The 21,162-nt window shown below is 44.0% G+C and overlaps 1 protein-coding gene across 5 annotated transcripts in view; it reads right to left on the bottom strand.

The window, feature by feature from the left end:
- TANGO2 (transport and golgi organization 2 homolog) overlaps positions 1 to 21,162 on the bottom strand; it is a 192,439-nt gene that overhangs the window by 86,151 nt on the left and 85,126 nt on the right. For 4 of the 5 annotated variants that reach the window (XM_033954988.1, XM_033954991.1, XM_033954992.1 and 1 more), the window contains exon 2: positions 9,026 to 9,134. In XM_033954988.1, the coding sequence (XP_033810879.1) occupies positions 9,026 to 9,081 (56 nt within the window). In that variant the 5' untranslated portion in view covers positions 9,082 to 9,134. Of the gene's footprint in view, positions 1 to 9,025; positions 9,135 to 11,977; positions 12,081 to 21,162 lie in introns of all 5 variants that reach the window. The other variant, XM_033954989.1, reaches the window with a different exon arrangement.

The following is a 21,162-nucleotide window of genomic DNA, read 5'->3' as shown; positions in this document are numbered from 1 at the left end:
ATATACAGCAGTTATATTGGGATATAACATATTCTGGAACAACAAGATAGGAAGGAAAGGACAAGGAATGGTGCCACAGGTTAAGAAATACTGAACAGAACTGAAGGACTTATAAAGGGAGGAAGCATTGTGGGTTAATCTGCAGAGGGAATATAACTTATGTTTACATTGATGTGATATATAGACCTCCTTCACAGGAAGAAATGGACAGAGATTTAGCTGAAAATACTCACAGTATTGCTGTGAAAGGCGAAATATTACTAGTAGATGATTTCTGAATGCCAGATGTTCACTGGGACATCCCTGCATGGTGATATATAGAATCCAGGATTTCCCTATTTCTAGATGAGGAGAATTGTTGAAGCAACTCATAACAGAACTCACACAGGGGGGAGAGGCTACACTGGACTTGGTATCATACATGCGCTCAAGAAGAAACGTTGGCTTTTAACAAGCACGCATGAAACATGCCTGTCTCTCCCCAAAACTCAAAAGAAGCGTGATTTTACTACCCTCCACTAAAAATATATAGATACACTTTTTTTTTCATTAGCCCATGTCAAAACACAAGTGCTGGTACTGTAACGGTACCCCCGGACCAGTTGCTGCTTTTTGTCACCAAAAGCCAACGCCACTCTTCGAAAATGCCTTGGCGATTTTTAAGAATCCACCGGAGGGCTCATTTCAATGTTAAAGAGCACATTTGCATGCCATTGTCGGAAACTGCTAGAAACCCCGCTAAAGACAGAAATAATCCATTTTGATAATCTGCCGCTAAAATGCATGCAGGCTAAACCACTGGAAAACAGTTTAGAGACGGCGTTAATGTTTTAGGAATCTTGCTCTGAGTCCTTGCTCATTGTTATGGTTTTGAAAATCAAGTAGTATTTAAGTCGAGGTCATCATGCCATCCTATTATAGTTTGCCATCTCAGTGGCATTTCAACAGCTCACTTTTGCTAAGACTGAGATGGGCATTTCAAGTACTAAGTAAAAGGTATTCTGTGTTCAAATCACGATCCAAATCATTTACTTGACATCTGTGGTGTCCCTCAGGGATCCCCACTTTCTCCTTTGTTATTTAATGTTTGCATGAGCTCATTAGGTTTTTACTTATCCAGTCTAAAGATACAGAATTTTTTTTATGCTGATGACATATGTCTATTAATACCAATATTTTTACAATCATTGGAAAAAGTGAAAGAATGTATAGTTTTGGTGGATCAATAGACCCAGGAGCATTTTTTGAAGCTCAATAGATCAAAACAGAAATCTTATGTTTGCTTGTAATTACTGTTCTTTTGAATCTTTCTCTATCTTCAGGAACAATTCTTGATCCAATGAATCACCCACTAGAGCACTGGGAGCAATTCATGATACAAAAATATCCTGGAAATTCAAGTAGTTTAAAAGGATTTTGGGTTTGTTTGTTTTTTTGCAACATTTTAAGATTTTGGTTCAAGCTATTATACTGTACTAGTTTTATAGCCCATTACATTAACGGGTGCTAGAATAAATTTCCCTCCCCCTCCATTTCCCTCCCCCCACACCAGTTCCCTGTGCAGCAGCATTAGCGTTTCCTCTACTCCCCATCCCTTCCTGCGGTCGCGACTACAAACACGGTCCCGAGTCCTTTACCGTCCCCCCTTCCCTTCCCGCAGGCCCGACTACACATACCGATTCAAGCAGCGTGTGCAGCAGTCTACACACGCTGCTTCAGGTCCTTCTACTGCCCTGATTTACTCTGGCACATCCCTGATGACATCATCAGAGACGCGGCAGAGCAAATCAGGGCAGTAGAAGGGCACGAAGCAGTGTGTGAAGACTGCTGCACATGCTGCTTAAATCGACAGTCGGGCCCGCGGGAAGGGAAGGAGAGGGGCGGCAGCAAAGGACTCGGGTCCCGGGCAGCGGAAAGTTGTTGGGCTCCTCGATGGGGGCTTGAGCGGCTGCGATCCCTCTCCTCCCGCCCCCCCCTCGCTAGAGGAACGGAGATCGGCTGATGGAGGGTTTTAAAAGCTACAGCGGCGGTGGTGCTGGGGTGGGGGGTGACTTTTGAAAACTTGCCTGTTTTTTTTTTAAATGGTGTCCGGGCTCCCGCGGCCTGCAACCACCGACAGCCGCCGCGGCCGACATCCGCCTCGGGGGAGGACAGAGTGTTTTGCGCGCATGCGCACTCCTATCTGCGGTGCCCTATAGCGCATGGAAAACGGAACGCGCGATGGGAGTGCGCATGCGCGGCTTAGCCTTTTATTATATTAGATTATCACAACCTGATTACTCCCTTTACATAAAACTGTGGTTAAACTGATTTTTGGATCTAATAAAGCGGACAGGGTCACACCATTGATCTAGTTTCATTGATCACCATTTCAGGCATGTGTTGAGTTTAAAATTGTTCGACTATTTATAAGATCTTAAGGGTTTGGGTTCATGTTATCTTAGCCAAATTTTTTCTTATCTAGTTGTAAGTACAGTTTTTAAACTTTACTTTGAGTCATCCATCAATTAAACATATTCACTTTACGGATATTATGGATAATTCATTTACACTTCAGGCTGCTAAAATCTGGAATGGCCTTTCACAGCATTTGAGAAATGTATCTTCCTATGTTTTTGAAAAACCTTAAAGTCTTTTCCTCTTTTCAAGCATTATGAAGTATAATATTCATTTGTTTGATGATGTAATTCTCAGTGTACTGAAAGGATTGACTGTAAACCGCTCAGAATCTATGTTTATCAAGGGAACTTTGTCTGTAAAATGATGAGAAGAAATTTAAGAAAGCATTAAAAATCTGGCTCTTCACCTCCTAATTTAAGGGTCCGATTCTTAAAATCTACTGCCAGAGTTAAGGCCAGTTAGCACCAGAATAGCAGGCATATTAATGAATGAATTTATTTATTTAATTCGTTTTCTATTCCATTTTCCTCAAAGAGCTCAGAACCGGTTACAGGTAAAACATACGTGGAGGGGCATAATCGAAAAAAAAAAAAGTCCAAGTCCCTCTTTGGCCTAAGGCACTAGGCTCCCAAAGTAGGCAACAGGGAAATATCCATTCTCGAAAAAAATGTACAAAATGTGTTTGTTTTTTTTAGAATGGCCTACCTGTACGCTCAGGCGTTTAATCGGCCAGACCGCCACTATGTCTATCCTGAACAAAAATTCACCCAAGTCCCAAACGCCCAAAATAAGACTTTTTAGGTGTGGGAAGGACCAGTCCTTTGCCTAAAACCACGATTCTCTAACTGGCATCTGTCATAAGCGCTGGATAGAGAATCGTGGAACCGTTCTCCCCCATGGTTAGGCAGACTAGATAGAAAAATGAAGGCAGATAAAGAACATTTGGCCTATGTGTCTATGAGATCATTTTCTACAAAGACAGAACAAAAGATTCCTCCCTACAAAAACAATGCATATGTTGCTATGTTGGATTCTTTCTGAGAGAGAAATAATTTTTGATATTTATAAATAAAGGACATTTATCTAATTAGTAAACTAAACTAAACTAAACCTTGGGTTTATATACCGCACCATCTCCACAAATGTGGAGCTCGGCACGGTTTACAGGAAGATGGATGAGAGAGGAACTACAGTGGAGAGATTAAAGAGTTAGGTGTAAAGGGGGAAGGTGAGAGGCCTAAGAGGGGGGAAGTGTTACAGTTTTGAGAATAGCCAGGTTTTTAGGTGTTTGCGGAAGAGTTGGAGGGAGCTTGAGGTTCGGAGTGGGGAGGTGAGGTTATTCCAGATCTCAGTGATTCTAAAGGGGAGGGATGACCCAAGTTTGCCTGCATGGGAAGGATAAAAGTTTGCCTTTTATGGAAGGGAAGGATAGTTTAAAAATTTGGGAGGATCTGGAGGAAGTAGGGGTTGGGGAGTTCCAGGATAGAGGGATAACGGCAGGAAGGATGCCATGTAGGATCTTGTAGGCCAGACACGCACATATGAAGTGGATCCTGGGGATTACTGGGAGCCAATGGAGCTTAGACAGGAGTGGTGATCAAATTTGCTTTTCGCAAAAACAAGCTTAGCTGCGGCGTTCTGAATCCGCTGAAGTCCGTGGAGGCTTTTCTTGGTTAGGCTGAGGTAGATAGAATTACAATAATCCAATCTGGAGAGGATGATGGATTGTACTAGGACTGCGAAGTGTTTTTGGTGAAAATAGGGTCTGACTTTCCTTAGCATGTGAAGGCTGAAGAAGCATTTCTTCACCAGGGATTGGAGATGTTCGTTGAAGGATAGAGAAGAGTCTAAGGTGACACCCAGAACTTTGCTTGAGAACTCGAGCTGTAATGGGGGGCTGGAGGACAATGAGATGGAGGAAGGTAGATGGTCTAATTTTGGGCCGAGCCAAAGGAGTTTTGTTTTGGACTCGTTTAGTTTCATATGCATTGTGAATGCCCAGGATTGGAGGTTCTTTATGCATGAGGATATGTTCGTGGAGAGGTTAGTGAGGTTCGAGTCGGTCTCAAGGAGGACGAGGATGTCATCAGCGTAAGTGTAAAGAGTTTCAAGGGGGGATAGTTGGAGTAGTTTCAGGGAGGACATGTAAATGTTAAAGAGGATTGGGGAGAGGGGTGAGCCTTGTGGGACACCACAAGTCGGGGTCCAGGGGGAGGATGAAGTGCCGCTCATGTTAACCATGTAAGAACGAGAGCGCAAGAATTTGGAGAACCAATCAAGAACTATGGAGCTAATGCCTATCTCGGAGAGTTGGAAAATTAAAATGTCGTGGTGGACAACGTCAAAAGCTGCGGAGAGGTCGAATTGTAGAAGGACAGCAAACTTGTTACGAGAATGCAGTTGCTGAACCTTAGAGATTAGAGAGGCCAATAGGGATTCAGTGCAGAAGTTGGGTCTGAAGCCATATTGGTAAGGTAAGAGGATGGAGAATCTTTCTAAGTAGGAAGAGAGCTGGGTAGATATGATAGTACTTCAGCATGAAGCATTGTTTTAACAACCCCCCACCCCTTGCATATAAAAACTAGCAGTCATTTGAATGTTCCAGGCTATGAATACTATCCTCAGGCTCTTAATATATAAACCTGCACGGTCTACTGACTACCTATGCTTATGCCCATCTGTTTGTACAGATGGTCAGTGCCAGTTCACAAGTGCCAAATACAATGAGTTTAGATGAATATAAGAATTGTCATACTGGGACAGACCAAAGGTCCATCAAGCCCAGCATCCTATTTCCAACAGTGGCTAACTCAGGTCCCAAATACCTAGCTAGATCCCAAGTAGTAAAACAGATTTTATGTTGCTTAACCTAGAAATAAGCAGTGGATTTCCCCAAGCCATCTCAATAATGGCCTGTGGAATTCTCTTTTAGGAAATTATCCAAACCTTTTCTAAACCCTGCTAAGCTAATCAATTTCACCACATTCTCCAGCAACAATTTCCAGAGTTTAACTATATGTTGTATGAAGAAATATTTTTTCCATGCTGTTTTAAATCTGCTACTTAGTAGCTTTATTGCATGCCCCCTAGTCCTAGTATTTTTGGAAATAGTAAACAAGCAATTCACATCTTACCTTTCCACTCCACTCAGTATTTTATAGATCTCTATCATATCTCACCCAAGCTGTCTCTTCTCCAAGCTGAAGAGCCCTAGCCACTTTAGCCTTTCCTCATAGGGAAGTCATCCCATCCATGTTATAATTTTGTCACCCTTCTCTGTACCTTTCTACTTCCACTACATCTTTTTGAGATATGGTGACCAGCATTGCACATAGTATTTGAGGTACAGACATACCATTGAGCGATACAAGGTCATTATAACATTTTCATCTTTGTTTCCATTCCATTCCTGATAATTCCTAACCTTCTATTTGCTCTTTTAGCTGCCGCCACACATTGAGCTGAAGATTTTAACATTATCCTCAACAATGACACCTAGATCCTTTTCCTGGGCAGTGACTCTTAACATAGAAACCAGCATCACACAGCTATAGTTTGGGTTCCTCTTTCCCAAATGCATCACTTTGCACTTGCTCACATTAAACATCATCTGCCATTTTGGTGCCCAGTCTCCCAGGGTCCTCTTGCAATTTTTCACAATCCTCTTGCAATTTAACTTTGAAAACTTTGTGTCATCAGTAATTTTTTTTTCTTAATAAATGTTTATTAGAAATGTATGTTTTGATAATAACAATCATATTATACAATCCAATTGAAAAACCCCACAATAAGAAGAACGAGTGTAGTCTCTCCCTACAAACACCCGAGTGTACAGAAAAACATAGAAAGCAAAACATATGCATAAGAACTCCTCCTGACATCCCCAGTTAAACCATAACAAAACCTCCAAGGCAACAGCCAACCCCTATACTCCCTTTACAGACCCACCTATCTTCCAACCAACCCCACCCCCAACCCACCACATACATAGACCCCTTAGGATGAACCCTCTGTGATTTCTTCAGAGGGCCCACCAGATATCCCCTCCCCCCATCCACGGAATGTTCAAAGACACTGAAATATTTCATGCCAAGTACACTCTTGTTGTTCATAAAACCCCAAATATTTAGCTGACATACATTTCATCTGGGCCAACTTGCTGCACTTAAGTAGCCATTCCTCCTTAGTAGGAGTAATGAAGCATTTCCAATACTGTGCAATAAGGCACTCAGCATCCGCAAGTCCCATACGCACCAGTTTAGTCTGCCAGGGCCAACTCCTATGATTATGGGTACCTAACAAACAGGCTTGGGGCAAGATCTGGACTGGGTCCTGAACCCACTGAGTCAGAACTGTCGTCACTGCAAGCCAAAAGACCTTAATTATCGGGCAATCCCACCATATGTGATAAAACGATCCTGGACTCCCCCCACACCTCTAGCATACATTAGGAAACTGAGGATACATGAGGTGTACCCGCTCTGGCGTCAAATACCATCCTGTTAAAATATAAGCATTTTCCTGGACTAAAACGCAATGGAATGCCTTTTGTACCTCTGCACAAATCCTGAGCCATTCAGTAGTCGTAAATCTCACCTGTAAGTCAGGCTCCCAGTGTTGCCTAAAGGGAAAGTGAACTACAGTCTGCCCTCACAAATACTGATAGAGGACCTAAATAGGATGAGGTACCCTGCCCAGCAATCCCCAGAGATTTTCCAAGTGTTCCACTTCCTGAAATTGACCCTCCCCAACCCAACTGAAATCATAAAATGGCGTAGCTGCATATAAGCAAAAAAAAAAGTCATCCTTAAACTCCACATCTCTAGTCACCAACTCATCAAAAGTAGGAATTGTCCCACTTCTAAGCACATCCCGAAAAGTAAAATATCCCATGTCATCAGTAAATTTTAAACTCTCACTAGTTATTCTGATCTCTAGATCACCGATAAATATGTTAAAAAGCAGCGGTCTCCAGCACAGACCCCTGGGAAACCTCACTATTTATCCTTTTCCATTGAGAATATTGATCATTTAAACCTACTCTCTGTTTTCTGTCTTTCAACCAGTTCTTAATTCATAATACACTTCTCCCTCCATATTTGCGGGGGATAGGTGCAGAGCCAGCCTGCGAATAGGGAAAATTGGGACTAATTTTTAGGGCTGGCTCTAACCCACCCCCGCCTCCCTCCTTCCTGCATCCCCAATCTTACTTGGTGGTCTAGCGGTTATGTGGGGAAGAAGTGATCTTCCTATGCTCCTGCCCCGTGCAGAGTCGTCATCAAAATGCTTGCCATGGCAGCCATTTTGATGACAGTTCTGAACGGGGCAGGAGCATAAGATCGCACTTGCCCCGCGTCACCGCTAGACCACCAGGTAAGGTCTGGGGAGGATCGGGCAGTCTGCAAAAAATCGCGAATAATCGAATTCGCGAGTAGTGAAACCACGAATCCAGAGGGAGAGTTGTAGAACAGTACCTCCTATCCTTTGACTCTCTAATTTCCTCAGAAGTCTTTCATGAGGTACTTTGTCAAATGCCTTTTGAAAATTCAAATACACAATATCAACCAGTTCACTTTTATCCACATGATCATTCACCCCTTCAAAGAAATGCAGATTAGTGAGGCAAGATTTCCCTTGACGAAATCCATGTTGGCTTTCTCTCATTAACCCATGTTTATGTATATGTTCTTGTCATTTTGTTTTTTATAATAGTCTCTACCATTTTGCCCGGCACCGACATCAGACTCACCGGTCTATACTTTTCAAGTGCCAACACACTGCATTAGAATCCCATGACTCTTCTTTTTTGGATTTCATTTACACCTTTTTTTTTTTTAATTTATTTAACAGTTTAAACAAGAAAATAAACTTCTTGTACAGAAATGAGTAAGATATAGATTCCAATACCATAGCAATTAAATTATAAAAAGTAAAGTTATCAACAATCAATATTTAAAGTCCCATACCTTTTCAAGGTGAGTTAACTGCTGTACCTGAATGTATTTCTCTTACCCCCTCCCTTTATAAAGCCGCATTACGTTGTTTTTTTTAAATTGCCAGCCACAGCGGCAAAAGCTCCGACGCTCATAGACTTCTTATGAGTGTCGGAGCTAATACCGCTGTGGCCGGTGATAAAAAAGCCTAACATGGCTTCATAAATGGGGGGCCTAAGTTTATAGCCGAGGCAATACAAGGTTAAATGACCTGACTACAGTCGCAAAGAGTAAGTGGGGAAAGCAGGATTTGAATCCTGGTTTCCTTGTTTCTCAGCCTGTTGCACTAACCAGTAGGTTACTCCAGTCCAGTGGTTCTCAATCCAGTCCTTGGGAAAAAAATAATTGGCCGGGTATTCCCCATGATATCCACAGTGCATATGCATGAGATAAATTTACATATCAATGAGGCCATGCATACAAATCTCTCTTATGCATATTCATTGTAGATATCCTGAAAACTTGACTGGCTGGTATGCCATGAGGACCAGATTGAGAAGCGATGGGCTACTCTTCCACTATGACACTATATAGATTGGTACTTTGAAAAAAATGTACACATTCACCAGCAAATACCATAGGAAAAAAAAAAAAAAGAATATACCAGTTTTAGCCGTAAAACAAATTAGTACCTGTAAGCATTTTTGGAAACAGGGCGTGGATCAAACTTGAAAAATATGATGCACATGGCAGCTTCTCTGATGCTTTCAAAACAGCAATGCAGGATTCAAATGCGACAGCCTGAGGATAAACAAAAATACATACAGATATGAATTGTTGGCCTGTGATTTACTAAATATCACCTTTTTCCATTACAGCAACAGTGAGAGCACTAAATGATAATAACAGTATTTAAATATTAAGATTTCTCAACAAGCTGTATCTATATAAGTAGATGCATTCTTACCTGTTTTATAATGTTGAAAATGTAACAGGTAAAAGTTTAAAAATGAAGCGCTCCAAGCAAAAGGGAGCAGGGGTTTGAAACAGTTAGTTGGCTGGAATTTATGCAAATGTTTAAACAGGGAATCTAATACACTATTTTCAAAGATAAAATACTGGTAAGTGAATAATAAGTTTCACCAGCAGGACCAATTATGTGGGCAATTTTCTCTCTCATTTCCCTCTGCTTTTTAGTGCCACTGTTTCATTCTTAACAGGTCTGGCAGGTGATACATACTTTTCCTGCATGAAGTGGACAGGATTTTTAATGCTTATGGAGTGTAGCAGACTGGCAGCCCTAGAGAGTCTCTCCCACTTTGTGTCCATGGGGGAAAATGCTTGGCATTTTCTAGGTTATGCAGACATGGACCTATTTTGAATGAACTATATATTTTAGAAGAGGGTAATCATTCTCAGGAAACTTTGCTAATAGACAGGTGGATTTAACCACTGCATTATTCTTTTTTTCTCTTTTTTTAAATATTGTTTAAGTGTGCTGAAAATATATTCAGAGATAAATCACAGCAAGAATAAAATTGTGAAGACAAACAGGAAATTCAGGGCTAGATTCTCAAAAATCTCCAGGATGCACCAGGGAGGGGAAGGCCTGCCATTTTGAAGAGGTGGGCCAGCTGGCCAGAGGGAGTAGGCATCCCTCCAGCCAGCCATCTACAGGGGGAGAGGTTGGGGGTCATCAGAGGCACAGGGTGGGGTTGCGTGGTGGGTGGAAGAGCCTGGGCATCTCTCCCGCTGCCAAAGAGTTGTTGGAAGGGTGTTGGTTGGCGGAGAGTGGGATTCTCTTCCACTGCCGGGGGTGTGGGGTTATTAGTGTCGGTAATGTGGCAGGAGAGAATGAGCATTTCTCCTGCCAAACTTCAATTTGAGTTGGGTTTTTTACCCCCATTTTAATTTGCATGGGGGGGGTGGATCTGAGCTGTCAAGCCTTACTTTTCTGTCAATGCCTGAATCAATCAGTAAGGCAATGACAGCTCAGACCTGTCGATAAATTTTGGGTGCAAATGTGGCACAACAAGGTTAGAGAACCACTCAGCGATTATAGAGAATCACTTGGAATGATCATTTCAATATTAATGACCTGGTTGTTCAACATTTGCATGGCTGTATTGGAGACTGCTAGAAAACGCGGAAAAGACCTCCTTAAGCCGTTTTTATAATCCGCCGCTAAAATACATGCACGCTAAATCAGCTGGAACTTATTTAGCGAGAAAGTTAAAGGCAGATTTTTATTTTGAGAATCTGGCCCTTAGTACCAAGTAAAGCTGAATATGTGTCAAGCCTTTCCAAGCTAGAGCTGGCTACTAGGATACTAGTGGTGATGTGTCACAAGGAGCTGAAGTGGGAATTGAACTCGCAACTGGTATTATCCTCATCATGAATTACTAGGACCACACACACTGTGCACAGTTTATACTTTTAAAACCAATAGGAGGAAATATTTTTTCACTCATAAAATAGTTAAGCTCTAGAACACATTGCCAGAAGATGTGGTAACAGTAGGAGTGTGTGGTGCAGTGGTTGGATCTACAGCCTCCGCACCCTGGGGTTGTGGGTTCAAACCCCGCACTGCTCCTTGTGACCCTGGGCAAGTCACTTAATCCTCCATAGCCCCAGGTACGTTAGATAGATTGTGAGCCCACCGGGACAGAGAGGGAAAAATGCTTGAGTACCTGATTGTAAAAACCGCTTAGATAACCTTGATAGGCGGTATATAAAATCCTAATAAACTTAAACTTATAATACAGATGGGTTTTAAAAAGGTTTGGACAAGTTCCTGGAGGAAACCTCCTTAGTCTACCAATGAGACTTGTTGGGGGAAACCACTGCTTGCCCTGGGATCAATAGAATGGAATGTTGCTACTATCTGGGTTTTTGCCAGCTACTTGTGACCTGGATTGACCACTGTGGAAACAGGGTACTGGGCTAGATGGACCATTGGTCTGACCCAGTTTGGCTATTGGGTTATACAAGTGGTCTCAAACTCGTGGCCCGGGGGCCACATGCAGCCCACCAGGCACTATTTTGAGGCCCTCAGTATGTTTATCATAGTCACAAAAGTAAAATGAAACAGTTTCTTGATCATATGTCTCTTTAGCTATAAATTACAATATTATTATTATTAACCAAAAGGAAAGATTTATAAACTATAAAGAGTTTTACCTCATGCAAAACTGTCATTTCTTTAATAAGACAACTATTTTTTCGGAGGCCCTCCAAGTACCTACAAATCCAAAATGTGGCCCTGCAAAGGGTTTGAGTTTGAAACCACAGGGTTATACCATGTCAATTGATTCAGAGCTCCCCACTCAGCCATCTCAGAAATTGATGATATTTTTGCAGGGGATATTCAAAGTTTTGGGGCATGATCTCAACTAGGACCAGAGTTATGGGCCCTTTTTTGGGGGCCACTATTTTGATATCTGTGGAAGACGTTAACAGGACACCCTCCTTTAAACTGGATCAGTTGACATGGAATTACCCTATTCTTATGTTCTTATTTTTCTTTCTTGTGTGTGGTACCTTCATCTTCCCATCTTCCTGGTAGTCTTTGCTTTGGGATATGATTATTTCACGATGTCTGTTTCCATTATGTACGGAATATAAGAACATAAGAATAGCCTTACCGGGGCAGACCAATGGTTCATCTAGCCCAGTATCCCATCTTCATGGAGTCCAATCCAAGTCATACAAACAAAAACTCAAATTGTAGCAGCAGTTCATGTAGACCTAAGAGTATTGTAAAAAAAAAAAAAAATAAAATAACAGAGCTGAAAAACAGTATGAGGACTATCACATGTTCTCTCTCACCAAAAGAGAAACAACCCTCCAGATATGGGGGTGGAGAGTGTGGTGTAGTGGTTAAAGCTACAGCCTCAGCACCCCGAGGTTGTGGGTTCAAACCCACGCTGCTCCTTGTGACTCTGGGAAAGTCACTTAATCCCCCCGTTGCCCCAGGTACATTAGATAGATTGACAGCCCACCGGGACAGATAGAGAAAAATGCTTGAGTACCTGAATAAATTCATGTAAACCGTTCTGAGCTCCCCTGGGAGAACGGTATAGAAAATTGAATAAATAAAAATATTTGAAGGTGATTTGTCACCTGCCGCTTTTACCAATACAGTACAACCAAGCAGATTCATGAACTGCTGGCAAAACTGCCCGAAAGGTTTCAGCCAAAATGTCATTACCTTGTTTTGGCTGAAACTGAAACCTTAAGTTTCGATGAGTGAATGTGAACCAGTGAGGGCTGCTAGTGATTGTCAGAGCTTACAGTCTGTATCCTTCTGCTAAATGTAAAGTGTTCAGAATAAGGCTACAGGTTTGTTAACCTTCCAGAAATTGAGGAAACATGTTACCCCTTTGCTTTATACATTACTTTGGCTACAGCTTGAATCAGGTGCCTTTTTAAAATTATGTTTGATTTTTGGGGGGCATCAATGGAACCTCATATTTGAATGTTCTTATCACCCTCGTCACTTGTTACGGTCTGGTATCTCCTTTTGCAAAGGAGTTTAGTTTGTTGAGAACACAAAGTTCATGTTTTTCAGGGGCCGTTTCAAAGTTTTGGAATTGTCTCTCTGAGGATTTTAAATTGTTTAGTACAGTATTTCATTTTCATTTGAAGCCTCGGTTGTTTACCCAATGTTTTTCCTCTTTTGGATGATAGGGTTTAGGGTAGATAGAAAGGAAGAGTAAGGGAACTTCATCTTATTGATGCAGTTGTAATCTATGCTGTACAATCTTGTGAAAGTAGTGGGCTGTAAGAGTCTGCATTAAATTACACTTCTCCCTCCGTATTCGCTGTGATAGGGGATTAACAGAACCGCAAATACAGAAAAACCGCAAATACCTTTTTCATATGTTATTTGCTGTTTTCTATTCAAAACAATCATAAATATGGTGAAACCGCGAATAACATGGTGGGAGAATTGGCCTGTTCCTGAAGGAGAGGCAAAACACGGTGAAGAAAGTGCTGGGAATCAGCGATTTCTCTATGCAAGCTGATGTAATTTTGGGGGAGGAGCCAGCAAGCTAAAAACCGTGAATAATCGAAACCGTGAATACTGAAACCGCGAATACGGAGGGAGAAGTGTAATAAATACATTTCTTACAATTGCAGAACAACAAAAAAGACAGAGTAGCCGTTGCCCCCAGCCCCCCTCCCCCAGGACTATTTTACAATCCCAGGTGAGTTTAGTGGTGTAGTTGGGACAGGAGCAATGCAGTTCCAATTACATCTCAGATGTGGTAAGATAGTCCAGTGGGGTAACTTCTGGTCAGGAGGGAAAACAATTAACAATACACAAATTTTCAGCTTCCACCAAAAACACATGGTTATTTCAGCTGAAAATTAAAATTATCTCGTAACCCAAACCAAAACGGAAATTCTGTCAGCTTCTAACCGGCCCACCCAGTATGCACGGAAAGTTACAAATGTGCAACCAGTATAAGCATAAATATTTACTCAGACTGAGCAGAGATAGGTTAGAAAAGATTTACATTTATGTGTACACTTTGTGCATTTTCAAACATGTATAATAATGCAGAAATTGTGCATGTCAATGTAAGCACAAATTCCCTGCAGTAAATGTTCAGAGCAAAATGCATGCATATTTCCAATTTTAAAATTCACCGAAGCCCACAGAAGGTGTAGTACGTGCACCGATTTCAGATGCAATTATAAAATATTACCCACAAAACTCAAAAATAAGGACCTGCAGCAACAAAAGGGACAAAGAGAAAGAGATACTGTTGCAACTAAAGCATATGTTTAACAGTATGAGAGACTGACTTCAGTGTCTGTAGTAGGGTATTTAAAATTCCATCCGCATTTGAGAAAGAAAGGCCTGACAAATGTTCTTTACAGATCAGAACCTCATAAGGGTTTTCAAATATTTTCCAGATCGTACCTCATGGGAGCACATGAAGTCATAAAACTGCAATGTGACCTTACATCTTTGCCCCAGTTGAAACAATTTATTATTGAAATGCTACCAGCTGAGCATTCTCAAGTATGTTCCACTGGCTGTAGGTATAATAATCTGACATCTTTAAATGCTGGAAGCTAAGTAGATTCAGATGAAAATTAAAACAATGGCAAATCTCCTTAATGGTTTATGAGTACATTAATTTCTTCTACCTGGCCTTAAAAAAATCCTCTAAGATACTTTTTTAATTTTTGCAGTTAAATTTACTTCCAAAGCTCCTGGTCTTTTGAAAGTTTTGGTATGGTTATATGGTAGCCACAAGTGAGCTCTGACATATTCATACACCCCTATACACTCAGGCTTCCCTAAGTGGAGAGTCCTGTGTGATTGTATCTCCCTCATGCTCAAACTTTATTGTCCTTACAAATACAATACAGCAAAAGTCAATTCAAAAACTCATGGGGATACCAGGAAGTACTTCTTCACAGAAAGAGTGGTAGACCATTGGAACAAACTCCCAGAGCAGGTGATCGAGGCCAGCAGCATACAAGATTTTAAGAATAAATGGGATGCCCATGTCGGATCTTTACGAGGGCAGTGTAGAGGTGATGTCACCTGTGAGCGACCCCTTAGGAGGTTGTTAGGGGAGGGTTAATGGAGCGGGCAGACTTGATGGGCTATGGCCTTTTTCTGCCGTCGTCTTCTATGTTTCTATGTTTATAAATTCCAGCGTGCATACCACAATAATAAATGGTCAATGTACTGCACCATCTCGCTGAGGGAAGAAAAAAAAAATCTACAGCATTTAAACAAAAATGTTCTCTTTCATCATTATAAGAGCAACATGTTCAGCATTTATATAGACCTTAAAATTAACAGCCTGCCACCTGCCACAGGCTGCTTACTTCTGTCAAATCACAGCCCAGAATTACAACTAACCTGCTGTCTATGCCTGAGGCATGTACAGCAATCCAAAAGGTTCATATTCTGCAAAAAGAGCTCTTTGCAACTGCAGAAGAAATAGAGCAAAAAGAGGAGCTAATTTTAAACAGATATTGATAGTAGAGAATGACACAGTGACAAAATTTATCACTGTTCCCGTCCCCGGGAAATAATCTCATGTCATTTTCTAGTGTCTATTTCGACCTCGGTCCTTCTACACCAGCATTCTTCAAAGCAAAGCTTGCGGGTCAGTGGCTGAGCCCAATTATACTCTGATTCTTTCCTCTCTCCTTAAAGAATGACATGAAGATGGTTTCCCACGGTTATCCGCGGGTTGGGGAACGGTGATGAATTTTGTCACCGTGTCATTCTCTAATTGATAGGACTGCCTATACAAATCAGGGAAGAAATAAACCCTGCACTCGCGCACACAAAATCCAAAAGGGATTTGGGACATAAACTGACAGACTTATAGAACTTCTGGATTTTATCATCATATATCAGCCACACTGGAGGAGAGGAGTAGTTAGAGCTGCTGCCTCAGCAACCTGAGGTTGTGAGTTGATCCTAGTCTGCTCCCTTTGACTCTGGGCAAACCACTTAACTCTCCATTGCTCCAGGTACCAAAGTTAGATTGTGAGCCTAAATAGTTAGTATCTGATTAGGAGGGGTTTAAGTTCGCCTCAGAAAACTGGGATTATTCACCCTTGAGAAGAGAAGACTGAGAGGGGATCTGATAGAGACTTTTAAATTGCTAAAAGGAATCGACAAAATGGAGCAAGCTCACTCACCAGCAGGGGGAAAGGATGGAGAGCAAGAAACAGCGTTATTCACATTGGCAAATGTGACCCTGACTCGGACCAGAGGTCATGGCCTGAAGCTGAGAGGGGTCACGGCCAGGACAAATGTCAGAAAGTTCTGCTTCACACAGCAAGTGGTGAACGCCTGGAACTCTCTCCCGAAAGAGATGGTGGAGGAAACTACCATTCTAGGATTTAAGGGAAAATTGGACGCGCATCTTCTTGCAGGACACATTGAGAGATACGAGTGACTAATGTATTCGCCAGGGTACGCCTGACTGAGCATCCGAAAGTGCGGATCACCGGACTGGATGGACCCCAGGTCTGATCCGGTGCAGGCATTTCTTATGTTCTCCAGGCCAATCAGGGCCTTATGCCCTTCCCCAGTGCATCCCAGGATGCACTGGGTAGGGGAAGGCCCACCATTTCAAAGAGGCAGGCCTGCTGGCAAGAGGAAGTGGGCATCCCTCTTGCTTGCTTCTACAACGAGTTATAGGGATGAGGTGGGGGTTCTCAGCTGAGCCCTCCACAGATCACCAGGGCTGTCTTTTGGGGTGGTGGTGGGAAGGAGGATCTTTCTGAAAGGTGAGGAAGCGTGGGGCAATACTAGGGGAGGGGGAGAGTCAGGGGTAGTGGGGGGGGGCAGGTGACCCAGATGCCCAATGGGGTTGCTGAGGCATGAGGGAATGGGCATCCCTCTTGTCTCTCTGGGTGCATCACTGTCACAGGGGCATCATCATCGGGAGTTGCAATGGCTGTGGTCAGGAGGGGGGCTGGCACAGCTTTTTTTATGGGGACAGATATTGAGCGTGGGTAACAAGCACATCTGTGTTCATTAAAAAAATAAAAATAAAAAAGGTTTCCTGCCCCCCAACAGATGAGTGACAGGAGGCTGCTCCAGGGCTTCCCCTGTCGGCTCTGTGCATGAGTCGCTCTCACAGCGATTCATTGGTCAGATAGGTCAGGGATTACGATGAACCTCCACTCAAATCATTTGCATTCAAACCTGTTTGAGTATCAGTCGCTCTTTTGGAATTGGCCAAAAATCAGACCGCAGGGAACCCATGCAATCTTACCGACCCTGTTTAGTGCATCTAGGTTCCAGTTCTGGAACAGGAGGAGCTACTTACTCCAAGTCAGAAATAAGGAGCACTGGCAGATCATTGTGCAGTCTCCATAATGGAGTCAAGAATATTGGCATAGCTATGCAGGATCCCTTTGTTAGGGCAGCAGCTAAGATAGACAGAGTCAAATTAAGGGGACCCCATCAGTTGTGCTAATTAAGCAGTTCTGAAAGACTGTCCATGTGCTGGAAGCCTGCCAACAGATTTATGGCCTTGGGAAGTTAGCTGTAGTTATTTGGCAGAGAACAAAGCAGGGGTGAACTAGAGTTGCAGCTGCTACCTACAGAGTGTCTGCCCTCTCTGTGCCCTTCAGTTGGCAGTAGTAGTTGATAAGCAATGCCCATTACTTGCCATTACCCTTTCTCTGCAGGAGCCACACACTGCCCCACAGTATCATGGGGACAGGCAGACAGCCCTAGTGGGCTGGTGTCAGCTCAGAACCCCCCCCCCAAGCTCAAGCAACCCCCCCAGCCCCTCCCTCATACCTCATTGTATGCTTCTGTGTGCTTGAAATGCTCAGGCACGGGTAGAGGGATAAAACTACCAGTAATTATACAAAGGTGATGTGGACAGAGACAATTCAGCAATGTTACTTACCGTAACAGTTGTTATCCAGGGACAGCAGGCAGCTATTCTCACTAGTGGGTGATGTCATCCGACAGAGCCCCGACACGGACATCTTGAAAGCATGTCTTGCTTGAAGAAACTTAGAAGTTTCGAGATGCCCGCACCGCGCATGCGCCAGCGCCTTCCCGCCCGATGTACCGGGCGTGTCTCCTCAGTTCAGGTAGCTAGCCTGAGAAGCCAACCCAGGGGAGGTGGGTGGGACGTGAGAATAGCTGCCTGCTGTCCCTGGATAACAACTGTTACGGTAAGTAACATTGCTTTATCCCAGGACAAGCAGGCAGGTATTCTCACTAGTGGGTGACCTCCAAGCTAACCCCAATGGGATGGTGGGAGAGTTGGCAATTTCAAGAGAATAAATTTTGTAACACTGTTTGGCCAAACTGTCCATCCCGTCTGGAAAAAGTGTCCAGACAATAATGAGAGGTGAATGTATGAACCGAGGACCAAGTGGCAGCCTTACAAATCTCCTCAATCGGTGTCGATCTGAGGAAGGCTACAGAGGCCGCCATTGCTCTGACCTTATGTGCTGTGACCTTACAGGGAAGGGATAATCCAGCCTGGGCATAGCAGGAAGAGATACAAGCCGCCATCCAGTTAGAGATGGTGCGCTTCGATACAGGTCGTCCCAACTTGTTTGGATCAAAGGAGACGAAAAGTTGAGGAGCAGTTCTGTGAGGCTTTGTGCGATCCAAGTAGAAAGCTAAAGCACGTTTACAGTCCAGAGTGTGCAAAGCAGCTTCCCCAGGATGAGAATGAGGCTTTGGAAAGAACACTGGAAGCACGATGGATTGGTTGATGTGAAATTCAGAGACCACTTTAGGCAGGAATTTCGGATGAGTACGAAGAACCACCTTGTCATGATGGAATACAGTGAACGGTGGATCCGCCACTAGGGCCTGAAGCTCACTGACGCGGCGAGCAGACGTGAGGGCCACCAGAAAAACCACCTTCCAGGTGAGATACTTAAGTGGAGCCTTGTTGAGAGGTTCAAACGGAGGCTTCATGAGATGAGACAGGACAACATTGAGATCCCAAACCACAGGAGGAGGTTTGATAGGAGGGTTGACATGAAAAAGACCTTTCATAAATCTGGAAACCACAGGATGAGCAGACAAAGGTTTTCCCTGTAGAGGCTGATGGAAAGCCGCAATAGCACTCAGGTGGACTCGTATGGAGGTAGATTTGAGACCAGACTGAGATAGGTGTAAAAGGTAGTCCAATACAGAAGAAAGGGAAGCTCGCTGAGGTTCCGTGGCATTGGAAATACACCAGGAGGAGAATATAGTCCATTTTTGGGAGTAGCATTGTCGAGTAGCAGGCTTCCTGGAAGCCTCCAAAACCTCCCTCACTGCTTGAGAAAACTGGTGAGGAGTTATGTTGAAAGGAACCAAGCTGTCAGGTGGAGAGACTGCAGATTGGGATGAAGTAGTGAACCTTGATGTTGAGTGAGAAGTGAAGGAAACACTGGAAGAAGTATGGGCTCCCTGCTGCTGAGTTGAAGTAGAAGGGAGAACCAAGGTTGTCTGGGCCACCGAGGAGCAATTAGAATCATGGTGGCATGGTCTGATCTCAACTTGACCAGAGTCTTCTGAATGAGAGGAAAAGGAGGAAACGCATATAGGAAGCGATTCTCCCAATCCAGCAGAAAAGCGTCTGCCTCGAGGCGGAGAGGAGTGTAGATCCTGGAGCAAAACTGAGGCAGCTTGAAGTTGTGGGGGGCTGCAAAGAGGTCTATCTGAGGTGTCCCCCATTGTGCAAATATCTGATGAAGGGGTTTGGAATTGAGCGTCCATTCGTGAGGTTGGAGAAGACGGCTCAATTTGTCTGCCAAGACATTGTCCTTCCCCTGAATGTAGACAGCCCTGAGGAAGGTGTTGTGGCGGACCGCCCAATCCCAGACTCGAAGAGCTTCCTGGCAAAGGGAGGCCGAGCCCGTGCCCCCTTGCTTGTTTACATAATACATGGCGACCTGATTGTCGGTGCGAATTAGGACCACCATGTCGTGAAGCAGATGTTGAAAAGCCTGAAGAGCATTGAAGATGGCTCTGAGCTCCAGAAGATTGATTTGATGGAGTCGTTCCGCACTGGTCCAGAACCCCTGAGTGCGAAGACCATCCAGATGAGCTCCCCATGCATAGTTCGATGAATCGGTCGTGAGAACCTTCTGGTGGGAAGGAGAGTGAAACAGCAAACCTCTGGATAGATTCGAAGAGGTCATCCACCAAAGAAGAGACTGCCGTAGAGCAGGAGTGACTACAATGTGGCGGGACAATGGGTCGGACACCTGAGTCCACTGAGATGCCAAGGTCCATTGAGGAATTCTGAGATGTAGTCTGGCAAAAGGCGTCACATGAACTGTGGATGCCATGTGACCCAAGAGGACCATCATGTGTCTCGCTGAGATGGACGGGCGAGAAGACACCGACTGGCAGAGTAGAAGAAGAGCATCCATGCGCTGAGGAGGTAGGAACGCTCGAAGTTGGATGGTATCCAGGATCGCCCCGATGAAGGGGAGAGTCTGGGTGGGCTGAAGATGTGACTTGGGAAAGTTGATCTCGAAGCCCAAGCTCTGCAGAAAACAAATCGTGGTCAAGGTCGCCGAAATGACCTCTGGGGCCGACGGGGCCTTGATGAGCCAGTCGTCGAGGTATGGAAACACCTGAAGACCCATGTTCCGGAGTGCAGCGGCCACCACCACCAGACACTTCGTGAAGACTCTGGGCGAAGAGGAAAGGCCAAATGGAAGCACTCGATACTGCAGATGTAGATGTCCCACCCGAAATCTGAGGAACTTGCGGGAGGCCGGATGAATCGGGATGTGAGTGTAGGCCTCCTTGAGGTCCAGAGAGCATAACCAATCGTTCTGCTCGAGGAGGGGATAGAGAGAGGCAAGGGTCAGCATACGGAACCGCTCCTTGACCAAAAACTTGTTGAGGACTCGAAGGTCCAAAATGGGCCGCAGATCGCCCGTCTTCTTCGGAACTAGGAAATACCTGGAGTAAAACCCTTGGTTCTGCTGATCTAACGGGACCGGCTCGACGGCCCGAAGCCGAAGCAAAGCTTGGGCCTCCTGGAGAAGAAGAGCGGTCTGCGTTAAGTTTGAAGGATACTCTCTTGGAGGGTGGTCCGGGGGGACCCGTTGGAAATGAAGAGAGTATCCCTCTCTTACGATGGTAAGGACCCAAAGGTCTGTGGTGATCGCCTCCCATCGATGACAAAAATGATGGAGACGACCCCCTATGGGAAAAACAGTGGAAGACAGAACGTCGGTTATGCTCCCTGGAAGAGAGTCAAAAAGGCTGAGTAGCCTTGGGTGCCGCCGGCATCTGAGGCTTCTGCTGAGTCTTTTGCGGAGGCTGTCTCTTCACAGGCTGTCTCGCAGGAGG

The sequence above is a fragment of the Geotrypetes seraphini genome, chromosome 8 (assembly GCF_902459505.1).
Source record: "Geotrypetes seraphini chromosome 8, aGeoSer1.1, whole genome shotgun sequence".
Classification (NCBI taxonomy): Eukaryota; Metazoa; Chordata; class Amphibia; order Gymnophiona; family Dermophiidae; genus Geotrypetes; species Geotrypetes seraphini.
The sequence above is the reverse complement of the archived record's forward strand: the minus strand, read 5'-3'. Positions and strand labels throughout refer to the sequence as shown.